The 27,914-nt window shown below is 38.4% G+C and overlaps 2 protein-coding genes across 5 annotated transcripts in view; one reads left to right on the top strand and one right to left on the bottom strand.

Moving 5' to 3' along the window:
- Nucleotides 1-2,035: 2,035 nt before the first annotated feature.
- Nucleotides 2,036-27,914, top strand: part of POC5 (POC5 centriolar protein) — a 28,168-nt gene continuing 2,289 nt past the window's right edge. Inside the window, exons 1-11 of one of the 4 annotated variants that reach the window (XM_050986900.1) lie at nt 2,036-2,103; nt 7,274-7,373; nt 9,540-9,575; nt 11,735-11,882; nt 18,441-18,613; nt 18,978-19,154; nt 21,324-21,428; nt 22,138-22,317; nt 23,408-23,570; nt 26,351-26,469; nt 27,245-27,358. In XM_050986900.1, coding sequence (XP_050842857.1) covers nt 7,290-7,373; nt 9,540-9,575; nt 11,735-11,882; nt 18,441-18,613; nt 18,978-19,154; nt 21,324-21,428; nt 22,138-22,317; nt 23,408-23,570; nt 26,351-26,469; nt 27,245-27,358 — 1,299 coding nt within the window. In that variant the 5' untranslated portion in view covers nt 2,036-2,103; nt 7,274-7,289. Of the gene's footprint in view, nt 2,104-7,273; nt 7,374-9,539; nt 9,576-11,734; nt 11,883-18,440; nt 18,614-18,977; nt 19,155-21,323; nt 21,429-22,137; nt 22,318-23,407; nt 23,571-26,350; nt 26,470-27,244; nt 27,359-27,914 lie in introns of those variants that run through there. The other 3 variants (XM_030237276.2, XM_050986897.1, XM_030237278.2) reach the window with 3 other exon arrangements.
- The window catches only part of ANKDD1B (ankyrin repeat and death domain containing 1B), a 32,932-nt gene continuing 28,602 nt past the window's right edge, over nt 23,585-27,914 (bottom strand). Inside the window, exon 15 of the mRNA XM_030237281.2 lies at nt 23,585-24,219. Coding sequence (XP_030093141.1) covers nt 24,167-24,219 — 53 coding nt within the window. The 3' untranslated portion in view covers nt 23,585-24,166. The remainder of the gene's footprint in view (nt 24,220-27,914) is intronic.

Raw genomic sequence — 27,914 nt, 5'->3', positions numbered from 1 at the left:
TTGCCATGGTTCATGGCTACAAATGCCACTGTGCCTCCTGCCCTTTGCTATGAAGGCCAACTCAGTCCAGTCACAAACAATATTATGTCTCATGAAGGTTATTTTAGAGTTGAGGGATGATCCAATCCTACAAATTCATTGCTGTTAGAGTACAGCAACAACTCTACTCTACTTTGTCCAGAAATACTTTGGGTTTCTGGTTTATTGCAATATCCTCCCTCAGCTATGACCTTTTGGAAAAGCCAGTTGTCGCAAGGGAAAATAAGGTATGCTTTGCTTTGGTGTGGACATTGGTCACCAATATGTGATTACAACTGAATGACAGGCTCAAAAAGAGAATGGGACAAGATCTGAGGCCAGTGATCCAGCTGTCCTTACAAAATGCCGTTCCTTTTTACCTCAAATTTAACCTGAACTGAAACTGTAGATCCTATCATAGATATTTGCAACCAAATTGATTTTTAAAAATATGTATTTCTGAAACCATACACTCCTTCATGCTTACTAAAATCCATCTGGAAATGCAACCCTTCCATTATGCTTTTCTGGAAACTAACAAGAACCAATGTCATTGTAGGCCTTAATGAAACACAATGACTGCACAGCCAGTGACTCCTCAGGCTGGAATTTTTGCTCATCAAATCATGCTGATCTTATCAGACACTGCAGTTAAAAACAACCCTCCATTGCCACTTTGTCTAAATGAGAACTTCAACAAATGTTGAAGTAGGCTTCTGCTGTGTGAAAAGGCTCACTTTAGGAGGTCTTAAATGCCACTAAGAGAGGTGACATTTTTTGGTGGTCCTTACTTGCTCAACAAGGGCAAAAGATTCTGGAACGAGGTACATGTACTGCTGTGAACATTTATAAAGGGCAAATAGGAAGTTAATAGCTTTGTGTCTATCTCCATATTTTATGCCCAACCTATCTTTCTCATGTTATCTGACAAAATGTTGGTGCTATATAAGGTATGATCTCATACTATAGACCTTGACCAGAAGGCTTGTGGCATTAGCATGCTCAGTGCCATGCTGTAGCCAGAGTTCAGTGCTGTAAATTTTGAAATAATACTGCATCACTTTCAGTGTCACAGCTTGCATTAGAGAAGGAACAATCACGATGCTATCAAGTTAAAAGAATACCGGAAAACGGAAGGACTCTCTACTCCTTGATGCCTGATGTTAAAATCTTTAAAACCCGCGATTGTATTTCTGTCTATTACAGCCCAGGGATGGCAGCAAGGAGAGTTATTTGCTTCAAGTGGGGTGTGTGGACACACAGCCCTGCCACAGGCTGTGGATTAGCTCCCGAATCCATCCCGCCTGTCTGCCCACCAAAATTTTAGGGGAAGCCTGTCCTGGAGAGAAATCCAGGAAACTACAAGCCAGTGCTCCTTCTGCAGCATTACTGCACAAATTACTTAAAACCCTGCTCGGACACGATTTATAGCTTCATTACTAGCATATATGGAAGTGCTTGAGAATGAAGGAGTTCCACCAAAGAATTCTCTTTCTTCATTTCCTTTTTTTTCTTTTTAATCTTCATTCTCCACAGGAATGTCCGTCAGCAGCTGCCATCCAACACGGAGAGACCCAGGCCCCCCACGGAAACTTAACATGGCACGGTCCTCTCCCTGGCACCGCCAGGGCCACCATACATGGCTCTGCCGCGGGGCGCGGGCGGGCAATGCGGGCCCGCAGCACCGAGCCCGGCATACCTGTGCCCGCCGGCCCGGCCCGGCCCGGCCCGGCCCGACCCGATATAACACGGCACGGCCCGGCACGGCCCGACAGAACACGTCACGGTACGGCCCAGGCCGATACAACACGGCCTGGCCCAACCGGGCCCACCAGGGGACCTCGCCGCCCGCCCCCGTCGGCGCCAGCCCCGCCCCGCCCGCGGGAGGCTCCTCCCGAGGGCGGGGCGAGGCTGGCGGCGTGCGCGCCCTCGGCCATGCGATTCGATAGGCTGTTTCACCGCCAAACCGCCCAATCGGAGGATGCCTTGCAAAGGAGCCCTGAGCCTATCGCAGAGGTGGTTCCTCTTCCGCTCCGGCAGTTTGAAACCGTCGGGGCCGGAGGCCGGCGCGGCCGGAGCCCGCAGGTGAGCAGGGGGGGCCGGGGCCGCGCCGTCCTTCCCACAGCACCCCTGCTCCTGCCTGGGGGCCTCACTGCCGCCCGCAGCTCCACCCCGAGTTTCCTCTGGGTGCCAGTGGGCACTCTCTGCCCACTGGTTGGGCTGGTTGCCTTGAAAGCCCTGTATAAGAAAAGCAGAGGACAATCTCCTGTTCATAATCTATCGTATTCGCGGCCGCCTGACCATCCCTGTGCCTCCTTAGTTTCTGTGGGACACTCAGGGTATTGTCGCTGTTTGTCCCCGGCTGCCATGGCTGCCGCGGTGTCGGCGCTGCCGGCATCGGGGGCAGCTGCGGAGCTGCTGTAGTGAGGAGTTAAAAGCGTGAATAGCGCTGCTTTGCACGGGGGTACAGCTATAGCGAGCGAATATGTCTTGCCCCTGCTGGCAGGAGATGTAGTTCTGTCTCTGGCCGTGTCCCCCAAGGCTCAGTACTGGGCCCAGAACTGTTTAGCTTGTTCATCCATGGCATGGGTGTAGGGGCAGGTGTCTCCTCAGCACTCAAATTCACTGAGAACACAAAGCTGGGATGAATGGCCAACACTCTGGAGTGCCATGCAGCCCTTCAGAAGGACCTCGGCAGGTTGGAGAGCTGGGCAGAGAAGAACCGTCTTCAGATCAGTCAACAAAGGCAAATGAAGGGTCCTGCACCTGGGGAAGAACAGCCTCAGGCACCTGGGGCTGATCTGCTGGGGAGCAGCTCTGTGGAGAAGGACCTGGGGGTCCTGGTGGACAAGAAGCTGTCCATGAGCCAGCAGTATGTCCTTGTGACCAGAAGTGCCTATGATATCCTGGCATTAGGAAGAGCATTGCCAGCAGGTCATGGAAGGTCATCCTGCCCCTGTACTCAGCCCTGCTGAGGCCGCACTTGCAACAGTGTCCAGTTCTGGGCTCCTTAGGACCCGAGAGACATGGAGCTCCTGGAATGGGGGAGCAGAGGCTACAAAGGTGATGAGGGGACTGGAGCATTTTAAGAGGAAAGGCAGAGGGAGCTGAGCCTCAAGAAGAGACAGCTGAGAGGAGACCTCATCAATGTCTATGATTATCTGAAGGGAGGGTGCCAAGGCAATGGAGTCAGGCTCTTCCTAGTGGTGCCAAGCTGTAGGACAAGAGGTAATGGGCAGAAACTGATGCACAGGAAGTGCACCTGAACATGAGAGGGAGCTTCTTTATTGTGCAGGTGACCGTGAACTGGAACAGATTGCTTAGAGGGGTTGTGGAGTCTCCTTCATTGGAAATACTCAAAACCCACCTGGATGCAATCGTGTACTATGTGCTCCAGGATGACCTTGCTTAAGCATGAGGTCTGGACTGGATGACCCACTGTAGACTGTTCTGACTTTACCCATGTTTATCTTTCCTATGTGTTGAGTCCTCTGATCCAAATGAAACATTAATTATTTGGAAAACATCAAAAGTAAACAAACACCCAAGCACAGCTTAATTAATTCAAAATTAAGGAGGAGAGCAACAATGCTGAGTCAGACCAAGGTCTTTATAGTTGCATCCTGTTTCTTGAAAGTAGCAGTGTTACTGCTGCAGTTATATGCTTATGGTTTGGAAGAAACTGCTGCTGTTAGCAGGAATCTTTCTTTAATAAAGTCAGAAATATATTTTGGCAGGTGCTCAGATAAGTTTAGAAGAACCTGGTAAGCTTGAGGATGTTCTTCTCACTTGTCTTTCCCCATATAATGATTTGCAGCTTAGCAAATTAGCTTGTTGACCCAGAGGTGGTCTCTTAATATCCTTGATTTCTCCTTTTAGGAACTTATCCGGTATTTTGTGGTACTTAGTGCTTGTTCACTGAGATCAAAGCTGACAAGTTATTCTTAGTCTGACTTGGCTGAGCAGGGATCTACTTCTGAAGCTAAGGCAAAAAAGGAAAACAAATGCCCAGTGGAAGCAAAGTCAGATTACATGGGAAAAATACAGAAATTCAGCTCTCCATGATAGACAAGAAATTTATGTGGCCAGAGCTCAGTTAGACTTGAAGCTGGCCAGTACTGTGGGGGACAGAAAAAGTGATTTTTAAAAATATGTCGGTAATAAAAGGCAGTCCAGAAATAACATGAGCCTGTTACATGATGAGGATCATCACCTCACAAACGGGGACATAGACACGGCAGAGATGAGTTCTTTGCTTCAGTCTGCAACATTGATGCACTCATCAATCACCGCCAGCATAGGTCCATGAGAAGAAGATCCTGCCTGAAAAACTTAATTCCCTTTCATGACAAGGTGACCCACCTACTTGATCAAGAGAAACCAGTTGATGTGGTCTTTTTGGATTTCAGTAAAGCTTTTGGTACTGTCTCTCACAGTATCCTTCTGGAGAAAATGTCCAGCACACAGCTGGATAACACATAATGGGTGAGTAACTGGCTCATGAAGTGGGCACAGACGCTTACTTTGAATAAGGTGACAACAGACTGGGGACCTGTCCCTAGAGGGTTCCACAGGGATCCAGCTTAGGTCTGGTGTTTTTCAACATACTCTTAATTGACTTGGATGCAGGTGTTGAAGTAAGTTTTTTGACAATACTAAATTAGGTAGGGCTGTTGATTTCCTCAAAGGCAGAAAATCCACCTGGGACAGGGCAACCCTGAATGTAAGAACAAACTGGAAAACAGCACCACTGAAGTGGTCTGGTGAATCCTGGTCAATGGCAAGTTGAACATGGTCAGCAGTGCCCTGGCAGCCAGGAGGGCCAGCCGTGTCCTGGGGACATCAGGGACAGCATGGCCAGCTGGGCAAGGGAGGGGACTGTCCTGCTCTGCCGTGAGCTGTGGAGGCCTCACCTCCAGTGCTGGGGGCAGTTCTGGGTGCCACAGTTTAAGAGAGACATGAACCTATTGGACAGCAGCCAAAGGTGGGCAGTGAAGATGGTGAAGGGCCTTGAGGGGAAGCTGTATGAGTGACTGAGGTCACTTTGCGTTGTCACTTGTGATGAAGGAACCTTTTGAGTTTTGGAAGACCAGAGATTAGTTTTAGGGATAAGTAGAGAGCTAGATCCACTTGATTGCATGTAAGGGGCATGATCTTAGAGAGCTGAAAACAGAACTCGGGACAATGGTCTTAAGTTATTGAACAAACTTTTCAGTAAAAACTTTTCTTTTCAACTTCCTTGGACTTATCTGTATTCACATTGAACTCCATTTGCCGTCCTATTTCTCAGAAAAATCAGTAGTTTAGTTCTTTTGAAGTGTACCGAGAAGGGAAGGTGTGACAATATTTCGAACTTCTGGCTGCAAATACACATATAAATCCTATAAGTGCTAGACAGTTGGTTCTTTGTGGTCTTCACTAATGCACACACATCTTTGAATAGATCCAAGGTTTTAGAGTAGTCAGGATCCACAATTTGAGAAATCATGTAGGAAAGCATATGAAGCCGTAGTTGATGTTTTATGATTGCATAGGAATTTTTTGGTATTGAAAGACTTTATCAGCTAAAAGAAGGTAAAGTGCTAGTATAGGGCTATTTCATTATGTAGAGAGGCTAAAGCCAAGGATATATATAAGGAATAATTCATGTGAGAGAGGAAAGGAGAAAATTATCAGACCAGGAGGCAATGAAAAAGGTGAAGCTGATGAAGGTAGTGTTTATTCTGTCATCTACTCATAGAGATACAGAAATAAAAAGTACAAAGTAAACCTTCATTAGACTCCATTTTTTGTGCTTTAAAAATGTGGTTGGTATATGAGGGCTCAGAAGGAAGTAGGAAGATGGTGATCATGTCTTTTGAACCTTGAGCTACAGGAATCTCAGCATTTGAAACTGTCTTTATATTGTTTTTTAGACATCCATCATCAGCACAGAAATGAGCTTGTCATTCTGAAAGGTGTAAAAATATCCATGGCAGAGAGACCTTTTGTGGTGCAGGAAGAATCAGTGTATGGAACAGCTCAAAGAGCAAAAGGATAATTAATTTCTATCTGTATTCCTATATAGAGAACTATGTAGGGGGTTTGATACTTTGAGAAACATTGATGGTATTTAGGTAGGATATTCCTGCCAGTTTTATGACAGTACAACTAGCAATTTAAAATTTACATTTCTGTCAGAAAATGCATCTGTTTAAAAAATAAGAATATTATAATTGGCAGTTGTAAAGATCTCTCTAAAAATAAATTTTCCTTGCAAGTTGTTTGCTTCATTGTAAAGTTCCTCTTCCTGCTTCATTCATTCAGTTCCTCTCGTTATTTATGGTGGTATGCTTCTCTCCTGACAGCTCTCTAGTCAATGTGTCTAATCGTCTTTCATGTGCATCAGGCACCTGTATCACACTGCCATTCATTCATTAACAAACTCACCTTGCTTTATACTCAGTTTCCCCGTTTCCCCTCATTTTCTAATTCCTTTCATCTTTCTCTCCTCTACCATATCTTTTAGAGTCCTTTCCCTTTATGGTGTCAAATCTTATCACAAGAGCTTCAGTTCTTCACTGAAGGACCTATACAAGGCTGTATTAAAAGATACATATTCCTTTCACAAGGTCTTCAAGCTTCTTATCAATTCCTCAACATTGCCTACTTCCCAAATATTCAAAGAATGCCTCACTGTCTTGCTAAGAAATTGCTGGAATGATTGATATTTATTGAACCTAAGGTATTACTTGTCCTTCCATATATGTTCATGCTCCTGGGCCTGAAACTCAAGAAAGTGTTGGGAGACTGATGTTGACCAGTAAGATTCCGGGTACTGAACAGGAGTGTTCAGGGCACTATCTTTTCCTGGGCTGTGGTTGAGGTAATATAGTGGGTGGGCACAGTGTAGCTTGTACATTCTTATGTTGCTCTGTAGGAATTTTTTACTGGAACAGCCTGATAAGCTAAAAGGCAATACAGTGTGAATAAAAATGAGAGATTGACAGGAGTATGTCTGTAACTGCAACAACTGACATAGTTGCTTTGGGGTCTTGTTTTCTTATAAGTTAGTGAAAATATTTCCATTATTTTGAATATGGTTTGGATCAGTAAGTTTCCAGCATTATATAATGAGGCTGTTCAATCAGCTTAGTGCACAGAATGGGCATTGATCCAGTTGTTACAGCAGAATCTATTTCTGGGGAAAATATTGGTGAATATATGTTTACATACTGAAACTGAAAAATGAAGTTCAGCTTCTACTGTTTTATAGACTTACTTTGTGCAGAATGTCATCTGATGAGGAGAAAAGCACAAGTCCAGTTTTCTCAAATGACTTTGTTCAGGACAGTTCTGTTTCTTCAGATCCTCAGGTAGGACAGAGGCAATATAATTTGATTTACTGTCATGGCGTTTTATTTGGTGAAGGGTAACTAGGAGGAAATCTAACTAAATGTGCATCTTTTTTATATTTTACATACACAGGAAAATAATAAAAATATTAGTGAAAAGAAAGTGGACTGCAAAGAATACTGATACTAAAATGTGTTCAGTTCGATTCCATTCTGTGCATTTCACAAGAAATTTATATTCTTACCTAAACTTTAGAGTTTGATCAGCTGCAAGTAAAATAAGTGGTTTTCTTACCTTTTTTCCTAGTGTTATTCTTTATTTGTGTTAAGTCTTATCAAGAAGACAGAATTTGACACAGTAGGGTAGAAATCCATGACTTGTGAGAGATGAAGAATAACTATATTTTAGGCTTTCCCCATAATTCAGTTTTGTAAGAACTGAATTTTTTTAATGGATTTATTTCCCTTGGAGTAGTATTATGGCCAAGTTAATCACAGAAAGGAAATTATTTCTTTTTGTTTCGTTTTTTTTTACTTTCTGCATCAAATGCATTAGGACATTCAGTAGCTATAATATTGAATGTTTTCAGTAATGAATACTGAAAAGGGTTGCCTTTTCTGTGCTCGTCATGCTTTCAAGAGGATGCAATGATACGGGTAAAGTCTTTATACCATTTTTTTGAAAGCAGCAGATTTTCATATTTTAATAATTGGTTATTCTTATTTGCATAGTAGATTTTGTGGTTTTTTCGTTTGGTAGGATACAGTCCAAACCAGGACAGCTTTGGCAATAACATGTTTTTCTAGTTGCCCTGTAGAAGTGCATCTCAACATTTGCCATGTGGTGAAATGCCACATGGGCATATACAGTGGCAGCACTGTTTAATTAAGAAGGTTTCTTCTTTCTTTTTTATCGTTTGGATTGACTTGTACCTTTAAAACAACATTTTATGGGGCAATTCATTTCCGCAGTTCATGTACATCTCTATTTGTACTTGTACCTCATGGATGAGAGAGGAATAGAAATGCATGTGTGTTTTCAGTGCTTTTTGTAGTCAGAGAACAAGATAAAAGCATCATGCTACAAATCTTGAAGGACCAGAATTTTCTGTTATGACCTGGTTGATTACCAAGGAGGCTCTAAGGCCATCTGGTAGAGAATGATAAACTTACACTAATGAGTGACTGATTTGTGAATGAGAACTTGTCTAGAGAAGAATAGTTCCATTTGGAAGTGATCTACATCAATTGTTGGCCAAACTGCCTAACCATTTTGTGGCTGAGCAAAAGTTAATGCATGTTATTACAGGGCATTGTGCAAATGCCTCTTAAACAGTAACAGGCTCGTGGCATCTAACACTTTGCCTCGGGAGGGAAGCCGATTCCAGTGTTTGATTGCCCTCTCAGTAAAGAAATTCTTCCTAATGTCAAATCTGATCCTCCTCAACACAATTTCGAACAATTCCCACTCATTCCATCACTGGGTCCCAGAGAGACAAGATGGACATCTCTTCTCACTTCCCCTGCTCAGGAAGCTGTGCAGAGCAACAAGTCCCCTCAGCTGCCTTTTCTCCAAACTACACAATCCCAAAGCTACCCTTTGTAGGAGTTTGTTACTGTTGAAAAAGAATAACATTGAGGTCGCAGCTGATCAGTAGGAATGTTGACTTTAGATATTTTTGGAAGGTCTGTTCTGTTTTGTCTGTTTGGGCCTTTTTGATAATGTGTTGCTTTTAAGTAGAGACCACCTTATTATTTTCCTTACAAAGAGATCCACTGGCTCTTAGAGAATTTCCATTACTTTATTTGTTCTGCAAGACTTTATCCATTCAATCTCTTCTTGTCATATTGTCTAGTAACCTTGACTACAATCCTTTGCAGTATCTGTAGATTTTTATTTTAAAAATAGAAAAAAATTATCAAAAAACATCGATTTTTTTGTGCCATTTGTTCATTTCATCACTACATTTTCTTCTACAAAATCAAGGCATTAAATAGTCAAAACTCCACAGACCTTCGGATCATAGAATTATATTAATCTAGTTTTATACATTAACAGAATTGTTTGCAGTTGACAAAACAGCTTGAAAGTTCTGTTTAAAGCAGAACCATGATAATAAACCAAAGATATATTGTTAATTTTATTATGGTTTTATTTTAAATGTACTGATCAATATTGCATTCCAGTTGCAGCATACTTGGTTTGGAGTATCTAAGATTGAGGTAATACACCTAATCACTGAGCGTTTCCGTACATATTCCCACTGCTGTCTCCAGGATTTTTTTTTTCGTGTGTCTAAGTTTCTGATTACAACTGGGACTCTGTGCTTTCTTTAATATTTGCCTTTCAACTTCATTTCAACAGTGTTGTAATATTGTAATTTATAAACATTTATTTCCAGATTTGTCACTGGATGCTGTTTATTGACACTTTCTGTTGGCGCGTAAGCGTGCGTATTCCTGTACAGATTGGATTCTTTGAGTTTTAATAAAAGAATTAGAACCTGAAAGAAATCCCCTGATGTAATTTGATACCCATATTTTGAATGCTAGGCATGTCTATAGTAGGACATGTTGTGTGATAATGGATAAATTGGGTGACTCAACATGAGACACCCACTTGCATCTGACATCTAATCTACTAGGTCCTTGAATTGACTAAGATAATCATGGAAGCAGCTGGGTCAGCTCTGTCTGAGAACTAACTTGTTTGTTGGGAAGAATTAGTTTTAAGTTGCTATTTGGTTGCATGATCTCTTAAAAGAAGACAGAGGTGTGATCTAACATCTGCAGAATCATTAAATTTTTATTAGTTAAGGCTAATATTGGCTTTTTTACTCAGCTGAAATTTTGCTGCAGGGAGTTTTTTTTGCTGCAGGTTCCTGATTGAGTAACAGACCTAAAGATATGTGTTTTCTTCTTTTGATACCTTATAAAATTTAAACTGTATACGTTTAGAAAGATATGGCTGTGGAAAAATTAATAACTTGTTGATTTGCAGCTAACTATACCTTTTACATGGATTGTGACACACTTGTGTATCCAAAAGATACATCATGTATTTGTAATTCTATAGCTTTGTATACATTTATTTAGGCTTTTACTTTGAGCGTGATAGATTAGAAGATGGGAAATAGACATTTAAATGGAAACTAGAATGCAGATTAAATGTACCAAACGTAGCTTCTTAAATTCTCTAATTATTTGAAGCGCACAAAAATATACAAGTTACACTGAGAGTTTTGAAGTATTATCCTTTTCAGTTGCTAGATTCAAAAACACATTGCATGTAATTGGTACCTTTCATTGATTGTTTTCATTCTAACTTCCCCAGGTTTAAGAGGAAATTAATTTCTGAATTCACACTTGTTTTCTGAGGTTTGACCTCATTAGGGTACTGATCTGATATAACAGAACTAATAACAGAACTAATGTGATAATACTAAGTGAAGTAAAAATAACTGCTAGTGACCTGGTTTAGTGTTTTCCAATGGGCATTGTTTTCCAAATCTTTAATTAGTAGATTTTATTTGTTTTAGTAAGTAACTGGTACTGTTACTTAATTAATTACTAGAGTCCATGTTTAAGCTATAATACAGATTGTTTATGGTTTCACAATGAACACTAAATACCTTCATCATGAAAATCTGTTTCATTATGAGTTTCAAAAAAATGTTAATTGGCTTACTTTGGTGTGTAGCATAATGCCACATACCAGTTAGATAGGTTTGTAGCTTCTTAATAGGAAAGCTTCTTTCTAAGTTATATATACACATTCTGTATACCTGTATAATTTTAAAAATTAATAATATAAGGTGAGAATAATTTTATTCTCTCTAAACAAAATTGTGTATAATCAAATCACTTTTGATGATTGGCTTTACAATTTCCACCAAAGAAATTGCAATGTTACAGAGTGCGTAACATTGTGTTACAGAGTGTGTTCAGTAACTTCTTTGTCATGGCTATAAAAATACATGTTTTTCTTTGAAGGACTAGTCATAGTGATTGGAAATAATAATGGCCGATTAATAACTTAGATGATCTGGGACTGGAGTTTTTTTCCAGTTCTTGTTTTAGATGCCTGTTATACTATCCAATGCTGGAATCTTGCAGAGTCTTTCTGTGTGGCTATTGTAGTGCATATAGTTGTAATCAGAAGGAATGTGAACATTAAACAAGAGAAAGTTAAATTATTATAATCACTATAGGAAAACAGCTCACTTTTGCAGCTTTAGGGGAAATCCTCTTTGTTTACACAATAATAATAAAAAAGAAATCTCTCAAAATTATATAAAATAATATGCACTTCTTTTTACATATGCCTATTTTTTAAAAATGTAATTATAGTTTTCTAATTCTTTGTCACTGCTTTGCAACAGGATGAATATGAAGAGCTGTTTCGTTATACTGTAGTGACTCCGAAGTTTGAGCAGTGTGTCTCAAAGTTGCCAGAACCTGCCTCAGAACAGAGACCATCTGAAAGAATTTCCAGGTTAACAGATTATGCCAGTCACCATAGTACTCCAGGTAGTATGCCCAAGGCTATGTGTTGAGCTTACAAGAACAATGGTACAACTTTGATGACTTATATTTTTTAATAGCTTTAGTTTGAAAAATTTGTAGTACATTTGCATTTTGCACAAGAAGAAATGTAGGAAGGCATATTCCCTGAAGGGTTCTCTCTCTGGCATCACTTTCATCATCAGATGACAGTGTTGATGTGCTGTTTCAGGTGACAGTTCTTTATGTTTTGTGGTGCTGATGTTTAAAGATGGTTGGTGTAATAACAGAAGAAGGGATACCCTTACTTACAGTGTACTTCATTGGCATATGATGTGTCACAGCTGGTTTTGCTCAAGCTGGTACGGCTGTGATAGAGAAATGCATATAGAAACAATGATTCAATGGAAGGCAGGATTACCTTAAAAGGGCTTTGTGTAATGACTAATCATGTCACTGCATGAATGTCATTCTTACTTTTAAATTCGATCCTGTTTTTCTAATTTTAATTTATTTCATGATATTTTATTTATCCATGTTACTAATACATCACAAGACACTAAACTTAGTGTCTTATGATGCATTAGTAACGGGGATATTTTTGATTGTGTTGTTTGCTTTGATCACTAGCATTTAGATTGAGAATTTTGCTTTGCTGTTAATTTTGCTTCAGAAGAAATAGTAAACAAATACACCTGCATAATTTCTTTTCTAGGAAGCTAAGCGTAATCAGGAAAAACTGACTTTAAACTAACTTTTATTCTTTATCATTCAATTTAATTATAAAAATATTTAGCTATCTTTCTGTCTTCACTTTTATAACCTTTGTGGATGGCTTTATGTCTGCTGTTTAGAGGAACAAGTGACATATTTGTACCTTCCAACTTGGAAGTTTGGTCAATACTATTTCTTTAAGTTTTTAGATTCTAAAGCAACTGCTAGACAATCTGTGTGGAAGGACTAAGCCTGCAGGAGGTAGTGAGTGGTAGATGATGACCTTTAGCCCTTCTGTCCATCATATCTTGCCTACGTGCTGCTCTTGCCCTGACCTTATGGCACACTCCTAGGATACACCAGGCCTTGGCACGAGCTGTGAGTTGGCCAAAATCTGAACAGGACTTAGGTGAACAGTTACAGCACAAAAAGAATATCTGCAGTATGCAGATCACAGTGCAGCTGTGACTCCTGTTGCCGGTGAACTGTATGACACAAGCTGTCTCCAGTTGCAGCAACAGTTTTTGTGGGTTAAAGCCAGCTCAAGTCTATTGCTGTGTTGAAAGTTCATTTTGCTGGTGGCTTTTTTTTATACTGTTTGCTGGCTCAAGCCATGCTTGTCTGGGTAGCACAGAAATCCGCTCAGTGTTCACAGTTAACTAAGGCCACTTACTCAATCAGTTGATCCTCTCAACTGGTGCAGCCTTTTGTGAGAGACAAAGGCCACCCAGAGCCCTTTCCTGTGTTGAGATAGCTTCAGCTTCCTTTAAAACAGCTGTGGTCACTCCCTATATTCTTCCCAGAGCTCCATGAGCAGAGTACTTATCTCCTCTGGAGGTTCTTCTGTTGTTGATCAGTCACATTATAAGTCAGAGATTGTCAGAATTCAAGTACACTTGCAAAACTCTTGATTTGTAGAGCAGTTAATGTCAGCTACTGGAACTGTTTCTAAACCTGAGCTGATGTTCTTAAAACAGTGTGAAATTTCAAACTGAACTATGTGGAACTATGTTATGGAGCAAATTCTAATTTGGGTATTCTGCTCAGTGCTCTCTGCTTAGAGTTTTGTCTCCCAGTTTGAGTGGAATATTTTTTTTGTAAGGGATTTTTTTGTGACATGTAGTACTGCTCTTCATAAGTAAGAATATCAGAATCAAAGCACTAAACTCTTGCACTTTTTTGATATGACTATATACTCTATTTTCTATCATATTTGTCTGAAGAGAAAATTGTAGCCAGCCACCCAAAAGAATCTCCTGTCCCTCTGTAACTCTTTCAGGTTATGCTCTTACTTTTTAATTTTTTTTCTGGGCTGTATTAGGTATGCATGGCCAAACTTTAGTAGTTGGGGTGCCACCACAGGGGTGGCTTTTGTGAGAAGCTGCCAAAAGCTTCCTCCTTGTCCAACAGAGCCAGTCCCTGGAAGCTCCAAGGGATGGAAGTGCAGCTGGCCATGCTGAGACAAATCATAGTAATGCCTCTGTGATAAGAGATTTGAGAAGAAAAATAAGTTTTCTATAGTTGTAATTGTGACCACAGAAAACAGAGTTGAGAATATGTGAGAGAAACAGCTCTGTACACACCTAGGTCACTGGAGAAGCAGGGACAGGGGGTGCTCCAGGCACTGGAGCTGGGATGCCCCTGCAGCCCATGGAGGTCAGGGGATGCAGGGATCCACCTGCAGCCTATGGAGTAGACAGAACCATGCTGGAGCAGGTGGATGTCTGAGAGGGGGCTGTGACCTCATGGGAAGCCCACACTGGAGCAGGAACCTACAGACCTGTGGAGAGAGGAGCCCATGCTGCAGCAGGTTTCCTGGTAGGACTTGTGACACTGTGGGTGACCCACACTGGAGCAGCCTGTCTTTGCAGGACTGCACCCCGTGGAAGAGTGACCCACACTGCAGCACTTCAGAGTCGGTTGCCCATGGGCTGGACTCATGTTGGAGAAGTTCATGGAGAACTGTCTCCCATAGGAGGGGCCCCATATCTTGCAGCAGGGGAAAGATTCCTCTCTGGGAGCAGGAACAATGTGTGAGCAACTGTCCATAACCTCCATTCCCTGTCTCTGTGTGCCACTGGGGCAGGAGGTAGAGCTGGGAAAGAGAGACAGGTGTGAGAAAGGCGTTTTCAAGTTCTTATTTTACTTCTCATCCTGTTCTCTTTTTTTTAGTGATAAATTCAATTCATATCTCTAAGTAGAGCCTGCTTAGCCCACGATGGTATTTCATGAGTGATCTCTCCTGCTCCCTATCTCAACCCATGAACCCTTCATTATATTTTCTCTCCCCTGTCCAGCTGCAGAGATGAGTGAAAGAGCAGCTTTGGTGGCTGCAATTTGGCATCAACCCATTTCATGGGGGCTTAACATGTAGCCTGTCAGGTCTTTGTTCCTTTTTATGGCCATGGAAGTGAGAGGACAAAATTCCTTCCCTTAGTTGCTTCTCTTGAAATATTTGAACAGTTATCTTTTTAATGTTTATTAAAAAGATAATTATCAAATTATCAAATTAGAATTGTCAAATTAGAATAGTCATTTGCAAGCTCTTATTAATTGTCATGGAACAGGGGAAAGAAATAGTCTTACAATTAATGTTGATGAAAATTTTGCATTGTAGTTCTCATTAAAAGAGTTGTATTGCTCGTTACAAGGAAACAATCAGATATTTATTGTCTTTGCAAAAGCCAGCACCCTGCAAAATACAATTTGTCTGTTATTTTCAAAATGGAAGAAAAGTAATTAAAGACAGTAAAAAAGGAGCTTCTGAACTTCCCCGAGAAAATAAGAGACAAGAAGAATATTTACACAGACTCATCCAGCTTTTGTAGATTGTTTGCCAGGCTTTTTTTCCTGAAGGACAGTTAGTTTTTTTGTTAAACTCCATTCTTTGGCCCTGCTTGCTTGTTCATACTAAAAATCAGGCTTTTTGACATTTGGCTCTAATGCTGCAACTGTGCTAATATAACAAAATCATAAATTATTATGTTAGTGTTCTATAACTGTGAAACAAACTGAATGAATGTTCTGAGCATGGAGTTAAAATCTGAAAGTTTGCTCTTCTGCAGAACTTCTCCAGTTTACAATGTATTTTCCCCTTCTCCATGTGATGGTATTGGGACCAACAGAGTTTCCAATGCCATGTGATGCCTTCTGAAATGAAGTTCTGGTTATGAAGTATTCTTTGGTCTGGATGCTACCATTATGGTGGTAGAACTCTGATTACTGTAATCTCTATTTGTTGCAGAAAATTTAAGTATACATGGTATCTTCCCTAATAGCTTTCAGTCAAATAAGAGAAGTAATTGGAATAAACATGCTCTACTATTCAATTCAGTTCAATGTCCAAATGTTTTTAAACTTTGAAACATAAAACTTAATTTCCTGTTCTTATTATCAGCTTAGTTGATTAAATTTGAAAATTACTAAGACTGGGCCAGTAAATTATTTGTTGCAGAGATGTGCAGTGATGACTCATATCCAAAGAGTGGAAAAAATCCTTCTCTTCAAGCCTGCCAATCCTCAGTATATATCCATTAAACTTCTTAGAACATTTTAACAAATTGCTGTGCTCAGCTTGGGCCCCTAATAGCATCTAATGTGTGAGAACAGTGTCAGAGCTTATTTACTTAATAAAAGCAGAAAAAGTCAAATACTAGAACAACACAGAAAAGCTCAATGTAGTAACAGACATCTGGATAAACAGCTAATTTCATTACCTCTGTCTAGAGATTTGTTGCAGTAAATGCATGTGGAGATTATTTAATAAAGTGCATTTCTATACTTATCATATCCAAATGGTTCCAGTATACTTAGTGCACTGTAACTGAATGACATCATATGAATTTATGGAAGGAATAGAGGTGACAGAAGGAGAGCATTAGAAAAGAGAATTAAATTAATGTATGTACAACTGTAGAAAATTATGGCAGTGCTGGAAGGCCAAGATGAATTTCATAAGTAGATGTTATAAACATGTGACAGACACACTTGGTGGGTTCAATTAAGATTTTATACATCCTATAAATGAGAGAATGGTAAATGAGAGAAATGAAAGCTGTGTTAGGATAATCTGTTCATAGGGAGAATTAAGGGGAGTGATGAACTAGTAATACTGTGATTCTCAGACTATGGCAGTTGTCAGTCTGTTTTGATATCCTGTTTTGATTGGTTACATTTTGTTCTGTTGGATTTTGGATTTTTTTTTTTTTTAAGGTATCTTACAAACTGAGCTGTGTAGGATATCTTCATAATCTAACCAAGTAGTAGAAGTTTAAAAATAAAACAAAGCTTCATGCATTTTATGTCACAACTGAAGAAAGGAGTGACATGCAGGAATGGGGAAAAGTGGTGAAGGACAGAACTGTGAATATTTGACAATGGTAACAGTGCCAGACAATTTTATTGTCAGATGCCAGCCAGATTCTTCATCACAGAAATTAGATTTATTTCAAGTAATCTGGATCATCTGTCTGGCATGTCTCGTGTTTGGGACATTTTTACAAGCAACAAGTATTAAAATTCTGCCACTACTTTAGCAATACTTCTGTCATTTTCAAGAAAAACAATGACAAAATCTAAAGCCTGATTTTAATATACTCTGTGATGGGGAATCATGTCTTTATGGTCTTTTGCTTTTACTATACTGTAGGACATTAAGTCTGTTAGATGGCACTCCTTTAGCTCATGCTGGTGTTAATTTTATGATCTGTGATTGTGTATTACCTTGAGAGAAATATCAAAAAGCAGTTGTAACTGCTTCTGCATCACAGTTCTTCCTTATTTCCCTTTTGTTTTGGAGCATGAGTGTAGTAGTTTTGTGACAGAGAGTATTAGCCAGACAGCTCTTCTCATTTCCTTAGGAAAGGACACTTAACAGTAAAAATAACTGTAAAAGAATATCAACCCTCAGGCTCTGCCTGAAATAAATTAAGAAAAACACTTTTCTCGTGTCCACAGAAGATACTGCTTTGTGACAGGTAAGCTTATCCCTTCTAGGTTGAATCAAAAAATAGTACCCATCAGATGATACTTTTTTTCAGAAGTGAAGAATAAAATATTGGAGGTTTTCTCTATTTATGGAAAAAAAGAGTATTTTTTTAAAGTTGTTTTGTTTGTTGTTATTAGCAAGAATCTGCTAATACCTCTTCTAATTTTCTTTTATTCAGTTGTCAACTCAAATAATAATTTTCTGTAAGGAATAACAAAATATAAAACAGTATTTTACTTCCCAAGTTTACTTAAATACTAATTTTATTCTCAGCTCAAATGCATGCAAGCTAGCTTTAGTGGTACCTAGCCACAGCTCCTGAAAGTGAGGATTTATTGTATAAGGCATTATATAAATTAATGGTAGGTATGTCCTTTCTCAAATTGCTTGAAGGCTAATAAGGTGAACAAATTTAAGACTTTAAGAAACATGGATGCAGATAGATATAACATTGAAATATATCCACATGCTACTTTGTGAATTCATAAAGGAACAGCACAGACCTCAGGTGTTTACAGGCTCATTGAGAAAAAAGGCAGAAAATTGTCAAGAAGACTTTACTTAGAGATGTTATTTCTGGCTACATTTTTGGTGCTTGCTGTGTTCATTCTCTTTCAAATTAACTTATATTGACATACTGTATTTTAAAGGAGCACTACTTTTGAATTTACTAATGTTACTATAGGATTGTCAGTTTAAATATATGTGTCCAGGAAGCATGTGTTAGTATTAGATTGGTTTTTCTTATGTGGGGAAAGGACGTTTCTGGTGTCATAAATATTTTATTTCCTTTTTACCATTGTCTGTCTTCTGACTTCCACCCAAACTGTGGACCAGTCAGTCTTTCCAGAGTGTCAGTTCATATTCTCTTGTTTCACTTTCAGTCTCAACATCAGTGAAGCAGGCTGGTATGGAACAACCTGCTCTTCCAGAAGCAACTTCTTCCACACATGGTCCAGGAGAAGTCAGCAAAACCACCGTGACTGAATTAACTTCACTAGATGGAAAAGCCACTCAAATAGAAAATATAGTTGATCTCTGGAGTGGAAGTCTTAAGGTATTTATATTGTATGGAATCCTTAAAAATCATTCACAGATATCATTGTATTGTAGAGTTAGTGCAGGAGAAGTTTCAGTGTGATTGCTGGGAGAATGGTATCTTTGTTGTTGTTGCCTATTGTACGTAAGCATATGTAGCACAAAATATCTTTTTTCAAAATCTTTGGAATAACTGTCTCCATTAGGGATGTTCAGATATCATGATTCACTGTCTGGTAATACAGCTGTACACAGCCTGTGTAATGAAATATCACTGCAAATATTTGTGTCTCGTTAATTGCTAAGTATTTTAAGATTAAAATTACAGAGAGGAGGGAATAGTTTAAACTCATTGCATTACTGTCATCCTTTTATCTTTTCAGACAAATATTCTGACTGAACTGAAGAATTGGGAACTTAATTTGATTCAACAACACAAGCTTCAAATGAGACAAGAGAAAGAGAAACAAGCCACACAAGTGAAACAACTGCAGAATGAGATAGAAAACTTGAAAGAGTTACTTCATACTTATGAAATCTCTATTAGCAGGAAAGATGAGGTAGTAACTCAATTTCATATTTTAACAGTTCCTCTCTGTTTAAAAATATCTACACTAAATTTTTTTGTCCATCTCTTTGAAAAACTTTTTTTTAAGCAAGTAACATAGAGAAGTAAATAACATATTCAGACTGTATCCTAGAAAAATAATCATGGTTGCTGATAGAGTTATCTATACGAACAATGAAAATACATCATATCTGCTATACTTTGCAGTGTTTGCTTCTTAAATTTAGAGTCTTGTTTCTCATGTATTTCATGAAGATCACATGGGCATAGGTGAGTTTATTACCTCTTATACTTCAAAAGCCTCTAAATTTTCAGTTATTAGATTGGTTTTCCTCAGTTTTAAATGTTCAGAAGCCTCTATTTTGAGATTCTTAGGAATTTGACACTTCTTAAGATTGGACATTTGGAGTCTGTGGTTTACACTTTCCTGCTGGCACCAGTGCAAACAACTTGAAAATTAACTAGAACTCTGAAGTGGATATAAAATCTTGGCAGTTTTGCAATCACACAGTAAGAAGACTGCTCCCCTAAACATATAACCTAGTACTTGAGAACACTTAATGGAGTTTGGGTTTCTAATTCCTACTTACATTTTCGAAAAGCATACATTACAGGAGTTAAAATGTGAATGAAGATAGTGTTCTGTGTTCATTTGGAAAACAAACTAAGCAGACCAAGCAAATATAAATGTTATAACATTACAATAACAATTAGTCTTGTACCATGTAACTAGTATCTTGTGTATGGTTATTTCAGCCTATACCTTCCAAACATCTAATTCTATTGAATATCATTGTATGTCAGTCATATTTAATGTGCCATAGTTCTCAGTGATACTTTGAAAGCTCTATTTCATTTTCTACTGCCAAGGAAATTGTTTCTTCAGCCAATTTTATACTTCCACTTCTCAGAAAAGAAACCCAAATATTTCAATAGAAAATTACTATTGTTACCACCTGAATGGAGGGTGGCGGTGCTTCCATGCTTCTGCATATCATTCCATAATTATGAAATCTGCTGTATCCTGATGTGGACATAAACCAAGGTCCATCAGCCTCACAAATATTACAAGTATTAGATTCTTATTTCACATTGTAAATTTTAAATGCTTTTTATTTGCAAAAATATGCTAATTAACAAAAATAGACTTAGGTTAAGACTTCTAATATGTAGCAGTATGTATGCAGCATTGAAAATTGGTTTTTATGATACTTTTTCAACAAAAGTAATTACTATATAAATTTAATTTGTTTTCTATTTTAATTTTAGTTATCATTCATTTAATTGGCGTATGTTCAATTATTATTACTTGTAACAAATGTGATATAATGTTAACATATGCTAGTATATATTGTCATAAAATGTTGTTCTCAACAATGTTTATTCAGTAGTTAAAATAACTTTGCATTATTCCCAAAGTCCCGAGATAGGTCACTGTTGACCATTGGAATTGGTCATATATGGCTGATGGCAGAATCTAGCTCAAGAAGTTAGGCTGAAGTAGGGAGTAATATTCATATTTGGTCTACCAAATTTGCATCATACCTGGCTTAGTTTTTAGTTGGGGAATCTCAGCTGTTCATGTGTACTCATTAAATTTAGAGATTGATGGGTTGCAGCCTCTGTCCAGTACATCTTGCTGCTCGGATGTTTTAATTGCTATAAGCTTATTTAGTATCTTTCATGAGAACTTCTAAAGAGAGTAACGCTTTCTTATAAGGTTTTTCCAGTTTATAGCAACGACTTAGCTTGTTTATTCTGTTCAGACAAATGAAACAAGCTTCTAATATAAATGTTTCTGATTTATTAAATTCTCTTTAAAATAAGAGGTTCTTCTGATGTTATGCCATGGTAACATTTAATGATGAGAAAGTAGCTCAGAAACCACCAAATGTAGGAGGAAATAACAATTCAGTTGAACTTTTTCTAAAACTACACAATGGAAGTGCCTCAATCTGAGTGTCAAAACCACAGGAGTTTTACTTCTCATTTGAACACTGATCATTGTTTCTTACTTGATTAGAGTAAGGGGAAGTTTCAGTAGAAAGCATCTGTTAAAAGCAAGTGCTTTAAGTGAAAAATAACTGAGACATAAAGTACATTCTCTTTGATCTTACAGTTATCAGAGATATTGAAGTAGTGTTAATGAATATTTTTGCAGGTTATTACAAACTTGACCCAAGCATTAGAAAAGCAAAAGGAGAGAGTAATGTTGATGAGAAAGTTTACACTGTGGCGGATTCAGCATGTTAAAGCCAAGCAAGAGGTATGTGCCCAAAATCGAAATGCAGTGAAAATTAAACCTCTGTACTCAAAAGAGTCAGAGCTGCTGTAGTTCCTGTTACAGTTTGAAGAAATCATGATGTTTCTATTTTGATGTGTTTGACAATGTCAAATAAGGGTTTGAAAAGATCAGTTCTAAAAGGAATGTTGCCATCAGAATACTCTCTGGAATGGAAAACAAATCTGTTGTCTGCTGATTATTTTGAAATAGAATAGAATAGTAGGGTTGTTTTAAAGTAGTTTTTAAACAATCCTGAAGTCTAAATTTATTCAAAATGTAAGTTTTACGATAACTACCTGCAATCTTTGTGACTGCAGGTTTTATATGATTCCTGCAGTGAATCCAAATGTGCCACATACCCAACAAATGGCTTCATATGTCTCTTTACACTGTGTATGTGAGGTTGTTGTTTGGGTGTCATTAAACTAAGAGTAAGACCACTACTGTGTATAGGAGCTTACAAATACAGTTTCTCCTGGTGAGGACAGTAAGGTGCCATGGCACATGTGCAGAGGCAACACTGGGCTGCTGACAGTGTTTGTGTAACACTTCTCTGCAGGACCTGTAACTCATTTTAGGGGTTCCTGCTATGGTCTCTGTAATGAGCTGTAAAACAATCATCCACAGTAGAATACTGAACTTTTTATCAACGCAGAACTTTTGTATGATGTGGTTGTATTTACTTTCTAAGGAACATGCAATTAAAATGGCAGATAAACATTTCCAGACAGCTTTGATGAAGAAAGTGTGGGCTGCATGGCGCTCTGTTAGTGAAGAAAGATGGAAAGACAAAGTAGCAAGAGCCTGTCAGTTAAGGGCAGAAGATGTGTGTGTTCAGCTCACCAATGATTATGAAGCAAAAATTGCAGAGGTAAGATCAATTTTTTTTCCGTTCTTTTGCTCCTTGACTTCCAAGCCCTGTTCCTCCAAAGTATGTCTTTCTCAGCAAACCTAACAAACATGAGTATTTTCCAGTAGAAAAGAGTTCCCAAGTATGCAAGAAGATCTGAATAGATCTGAGATCTCTGTAATGTTTTTAGATGTGCCTTTTTTCCCCTGCATCTGATATAAAATGTTGCCAATCTGCATGCACAGATGAAATAAATTGTACTTCCCTGAAATAAGGCAAATCTCTGTTTGCCTGTCAATGGGAATGCCGTTTGTTTTCTGACAGCATTCTGTTAGCATGGGCTATGCATTTTGAGGTCTTAATGAAGCAGACAATGCAAATAGAGCACCATTATTAATTTGAATGATCATGATGAGTACAATATTTTTTTTCTGTAATAGCTATTCTGTTAAAGGCTGAAATTAAATTTGATTTTTCTTTAGCTTGCTGATTAAGCTTGTTAAAGAATTTTCAGAGCTTAAGGGGAAATTGTCAACCTGTGCATTGGTGCACACTAAGTAATCAGTTTTAAAATATCACTTTCAAGAGGTTTGTATTTCAGCAAGAAATTAAACCTAGAATTTTAATCACAGGCTTACCAAGTGTATCTTAACAGCACAAAAACCATAAGTAGCACCTTGCTCTGATCTTTTCTCAGCATTTTTAGTTTTTTACAGTATCTAGAGAAGAAAGACTAATGATGAAAATTTACCCTTAAATAATCGTCAGAGAAGACTTGCTCTTCTGTTGAATGAACCCATATTTCTGCAGAGATCTGGGTTGTGCCAGATGCCAACTTCTAAAAGACAAAAGCTTGCGAGATATATTTCTGCTTAGGTAGAGTCTGACAGTCCTTTTGAATAGTTTTCTCCTTGATATGCTGTGTTATTAATATTGTGCTGTACTACAAAGAAACTACAATGAGCTGTTCATCTCTGGTGAAACAGAGATTTTCAAGTGAAAACCTCTGTCTTTGTAAATACAGTAAATTATTTTTAAAGTTAATTGTTGAATATGTTTGTAGTTTGCATTCAGAAGTAAGAGAGACCTGTTTTCTCATTCTGTTTCATAGTTAACTGCTGCTTTGGAACTGACAAGAGCTGAGGTTCTGCGACTGCATACTGAAAGAGATCAGTATGAAGACACCATGAAGAAAGCCTTTATGCGTGGTGTATGTGCTTTGAATCTGGAAGCAATGACCATGTTTCAAAGCAAGGACAGTAGGCCAGATTCTGGTTAGTATGACTAGCAGGTTTAATCTGGTAGTATGTGTGCATTTTTGTTGGATTTGCTTGGGATTTTTTGTTTGTTTTAATGGAGTTCCTTTTTCTTTTTTTTTAAATTTGAGAATTTTTGGCAATACAACTTTATTAAACTTTTATTGCTTTAAAATGTCCTGTTGAACATGTTGAGAAGTACTCTGATGCTGGACTTCATACAGCTGTAGCTGAAAGGAGGAACATGTTCTCTTCATCCCACATTGCTGGGAGAGTGGTAGACTGCAGCTGAAGGCAGGAAAGGAAGTCAAAGGTGGCAAACTTCTTAAAACACCAGGTTATGGAGCAGTGAAGACAAAATCGTGAAAATTCCTTTGTACTCTGGAATCTCAGTGTGCCATGAATCAGCTTTTCTCAGACAGCTCTCCCTTCTTTCTTAATCCTGCTTTTGAACGTGAAAAGGGCAAGCAAATCTCTCAGGTTCTGTATGTAGTTGTAATTCCATGCCAGAACAGGAAACACCAGTCTATTTTTATCAGCAGCATACCTGTAAAACCTGTGCAGCCACACAGGGAAGTGCTGCGCATGCTTACAGATACAATGAAATCACTCTCTCAGACTGAGACAATCCGTAGCAGTGGGAACATAATCATGCTGGTGCAGCAACCTAGGTTAAAAAGAAAATAGCTATGCCAGCAGGAGTGCCACCGCTATATGAGTGGCTCCACAACTATCTGTACTGGCAGTGGTTAATAGTCTTAGACAAGCAACTTCAGTTGCTAAATTTAACAACCTTATACAGAAGTTTCTGAGCTGCTTTAGAGAAATTCTTCACCAAAAAAAGGTAGATAGAAAGAGGAAATAAAAACCTGAAGAAAATGTAAGAGAATACTTGCCTGAGCAGCTGTCTAAGCCTGTTAAACACAAGTGGTATTTGTGCAGTTACTTAGGAAATTAATATATTAGCAAAGTGTAGCTGTGTGCTAGTAAAAATTTAGGATCAGTATTTGTAGAAGGTTAAGAATGAATGATTTCTTGAAGATACTGGGTTTGGGAATAAAGTTACAGGGCATTTTCCAAGTACTTTATTTTTCATTGTGTTATTAATTAAGAATTATTCTTTCTTGAAGCATTATCTTTTATTTGTTTGTCTGTTGTTTTCAAAATCATGCAACAGACGCCAGATCTCCCTAATAATGAAGGTTAAATGACTGGTGTGAAAGCATTGTTTCTGTAGAACTATAAAAATGAGAGTAAGTAGTAAGAAAATAAAGAAAACTGAGCTCTGTAATAGTTGTGACCAACCCTTTATTTTCATGGACCAATGATTTTGCTTGATTTTTACTAAGAAGCTGGAACTGATACTCTACACCAGCACAACACCTAAAGATTTTGTTGTGCTGGATGTTAGGGTAACTCATTTCTTTGTGTGTCCACTATAATGCTTTTTAATCAGGCTTCATAACATTTCACAGACTCTGTTGTCCTTGGTCCCAAGCAGGTCATCAGCTTCCACCACCTCTGGTACCACCTTCTCCCCTGCCCCAGGCATACTATGTTTTGCTTACAGCCAGATGGGGGTTTAATGAAGTTAGTTACATAATTATTTAATATGGTTGAACAGCCATTGATCTGCATTCTTAATCAGGTAGAACAGTGATCAGAACACTGGAGGACTGCAAACATTAGAGAAGATTATTGTGATTTGTTTCTAGTCTTGTGGACATCAAAACTTCCATGTGCCAGAATCAGTTAGCAATTATAAATTTATATGAACACTATAGTGCCACCTACTGTCACTGGACATAAAATGCAGAATTTAACCCCTTTACAAGTTTATTATTTGGTTATTTTAGTATACATTTAATATACACAAAATTTACGGGTAAGATACATATCATATATCATTAGAGTATTTATTAATAGTGTGCATGTATCCTGAGCTTGATGGCTTCATATATTTAGTGTCAGTGTTGATGGTGTTAAAGTTACCTGCCTAATTTGCTGACTTCTTTTTAATTAGTAGTATATTAAGATTATTTTTTTATTTAAAAAAATATGTTCCTCTTCATGTATTTAAAGGAACACTGATGCCACAGGAATTCATAACTTTTTGCTTATAGAAGTCCTAATACTGTTTTCCTTAAGTAAAATAGAGCAGATCTTACTGATCTATAACTGTGCATTGCTCCTGTCTGTGCTTAAGCTTAATGTGTGTGTACACACATAGATATGTACAAAATGTACATATTAGTATCCTTTTACTCTTGACATCTACAAGTATTGCACAGATTTGAAGCACCTTCCTTTTATTTTTCGTACTTATTTCAGCTAATTAAAAAAAACAAACACAACTACCACATGGTGTCACTCTAGTTCCTGGAGTGAGCAAATGACCTTTGTGTTTTACTATCTAAACTGGATTTTGTTTATTAGGATAAGAGCACCTCTTGCGCACTGATTTTAGTTTTGGCAAGCTGTAGGAAGAACCTCAGTTCTTTGCACTACAAGTAGGTGACATGTGCCACAGGGATGTTGAGACACAGAGAAACAAGCCCCTTGAAAAACATTTATAAGCATCTCAAAAGAGGGTAAAATACAGGAATGCTTGTTTATATCTGTCTACCTACCTACCTACCTACCTCTATAAAGAACAGCCTGCTCTTTTTTATTAGGTCATACAGAAATTCCAAAGAAATATTAAAATTTTTGTTGTAACTTATCTTCCCCCATATCCCCACCCCTTAAGGTTAGCTAGATTATGTGCTTATCCCATTACTTTGTGTTTCTAATAACAGATACAGGAAGCAGAAGAAATGATCATGCTGCCACTGGTGCAGGAAGGCCACCTCCTTCACAATATAATCAACCCTCACCACCACCACCACCACCAGCTGCTGTTCAGATGGAAAACATGGTAAGCGTGTAGCTAGAACAGGATTGTACTTCCTAGTGACAAAAGAGAGATTCCTTGATTGGGGCTTTTTTGAAGAGAGTCCAGATCTAAAAGGAAACCTGCAAGTGTGTTCAGACTGCACTGTGAATGAGGCACAGCTGCTGTGGCTTGCTGTAGTTTCAGCTTTTTAAGCTCTTTTTTATTTAGTGAAAATGCATTAAACTAATGAAGACAAGGTCAGTACAATAAGCATAATTTGCTCTCTAAGGTTCTCTCTAGAAAAAAGCTCTTAAGAGGGTTTTTTTAATAAACCTGAATTTACTATACTCTTGAAAGATGAAAAGCTGGCTTGACTTCAGACTTCTTTTTTAGGGGGGTAACACATACAGACATTGAGGGAACTCAGCTTAATGTCCTGTCATACCAACTTAGCCAGATCATCATCTAGTAGCATGGTTGTTTTGGACCTTCCCTGGAGCATCCTGAAAACTTTGTCACTGTAAAACACTATCATGCTAGAGAGTAGGTTAGAACAGAGATGATGTGCATGCCTCTCTCCTGACTTTTCATTCTAATAGTGATAAATGTTATTCACACCATTTATACAGTTTTTAGACAAGTAATTTTATGTTAGACAATAAAGAGTAACACTAGAGAGCACTAGAGGTAAAATATCTGCAAAGACATTACAATTAAAAGGGTAATTGGGATAGTCAAAAAACTGTCTGTCTAAGGAGTAAAATGGTAGTTTCTAGAAAGTAGTACTCATTCTGTATAAACTCTGGTTTCATTTCAGTTTTGTTGCCACCTAGCTCATGCAAGCACTCCTGAGACCAGGCTAGACTCTGATTCTCCAGTTATCGTCACTAGCACGACATCAGGCTCTGGTGTGACATCAACGCAAAAACTGGTAACGTGCTAACTTTTTTTTTCTTTTAGGACATAATCATAACAAATATTAGTTTGGGTATTGTTCTTTGTACATTTCTCATAGCAACACAGGTATATAGTTGAGGACACTGCCATAGAGTTTACTTAGCAGTATGAAGACACTAGCTTGGAAATGCTCATTTATGTTACATAAACTCATTTATGCTAGGAGCAGTTTTAAATTCTTTTTGTAGGTAGGTCAGTGTGGCAACGTGAAGAATTGAAGAGTGCACTCGGGTATAGTGCAACAGGAACAATCAGTGTTTGTCTTGATAACCTTTTGTGATGAAAAGTGCTTTGTCTCATTATCTTGGTCTTTGAAATTTCTCCCTCATTCCCTTTTCTGTGCTTCGTGCTAAACTGCCCTCTTTTCTTTTCCACGTTTGACACAGTTTGCTATCAGCTGTCAGAGAAAGATGCATTTTTGTATGCATGGGAATTTTTTTATTATCTGCTGTCATTGCTAGAAAGGATTTCCAGAATGATGGAAGTACCTTCAGCTGTCACTCAAGCATGCAGTCAGCAAGCAAAGCTAA

Source organism: Serinus canaria, chromosome Z (genome assembly GCF_022539315.1).
Source record: "Serinus canaria isolate serCan28SL12 chromosome Z, serCan2020, whole genome shotgun sequence".
NCBI lineage: Eukaryota > Metazoa > Chordata > Aves > Passeriformes > Fringillidae > Serinus > Serinus canaria.
Note: the sequence above shows the minus strand (reverse complement) of the source record. Positions and strands in the feature narration are given on the sequence as shown.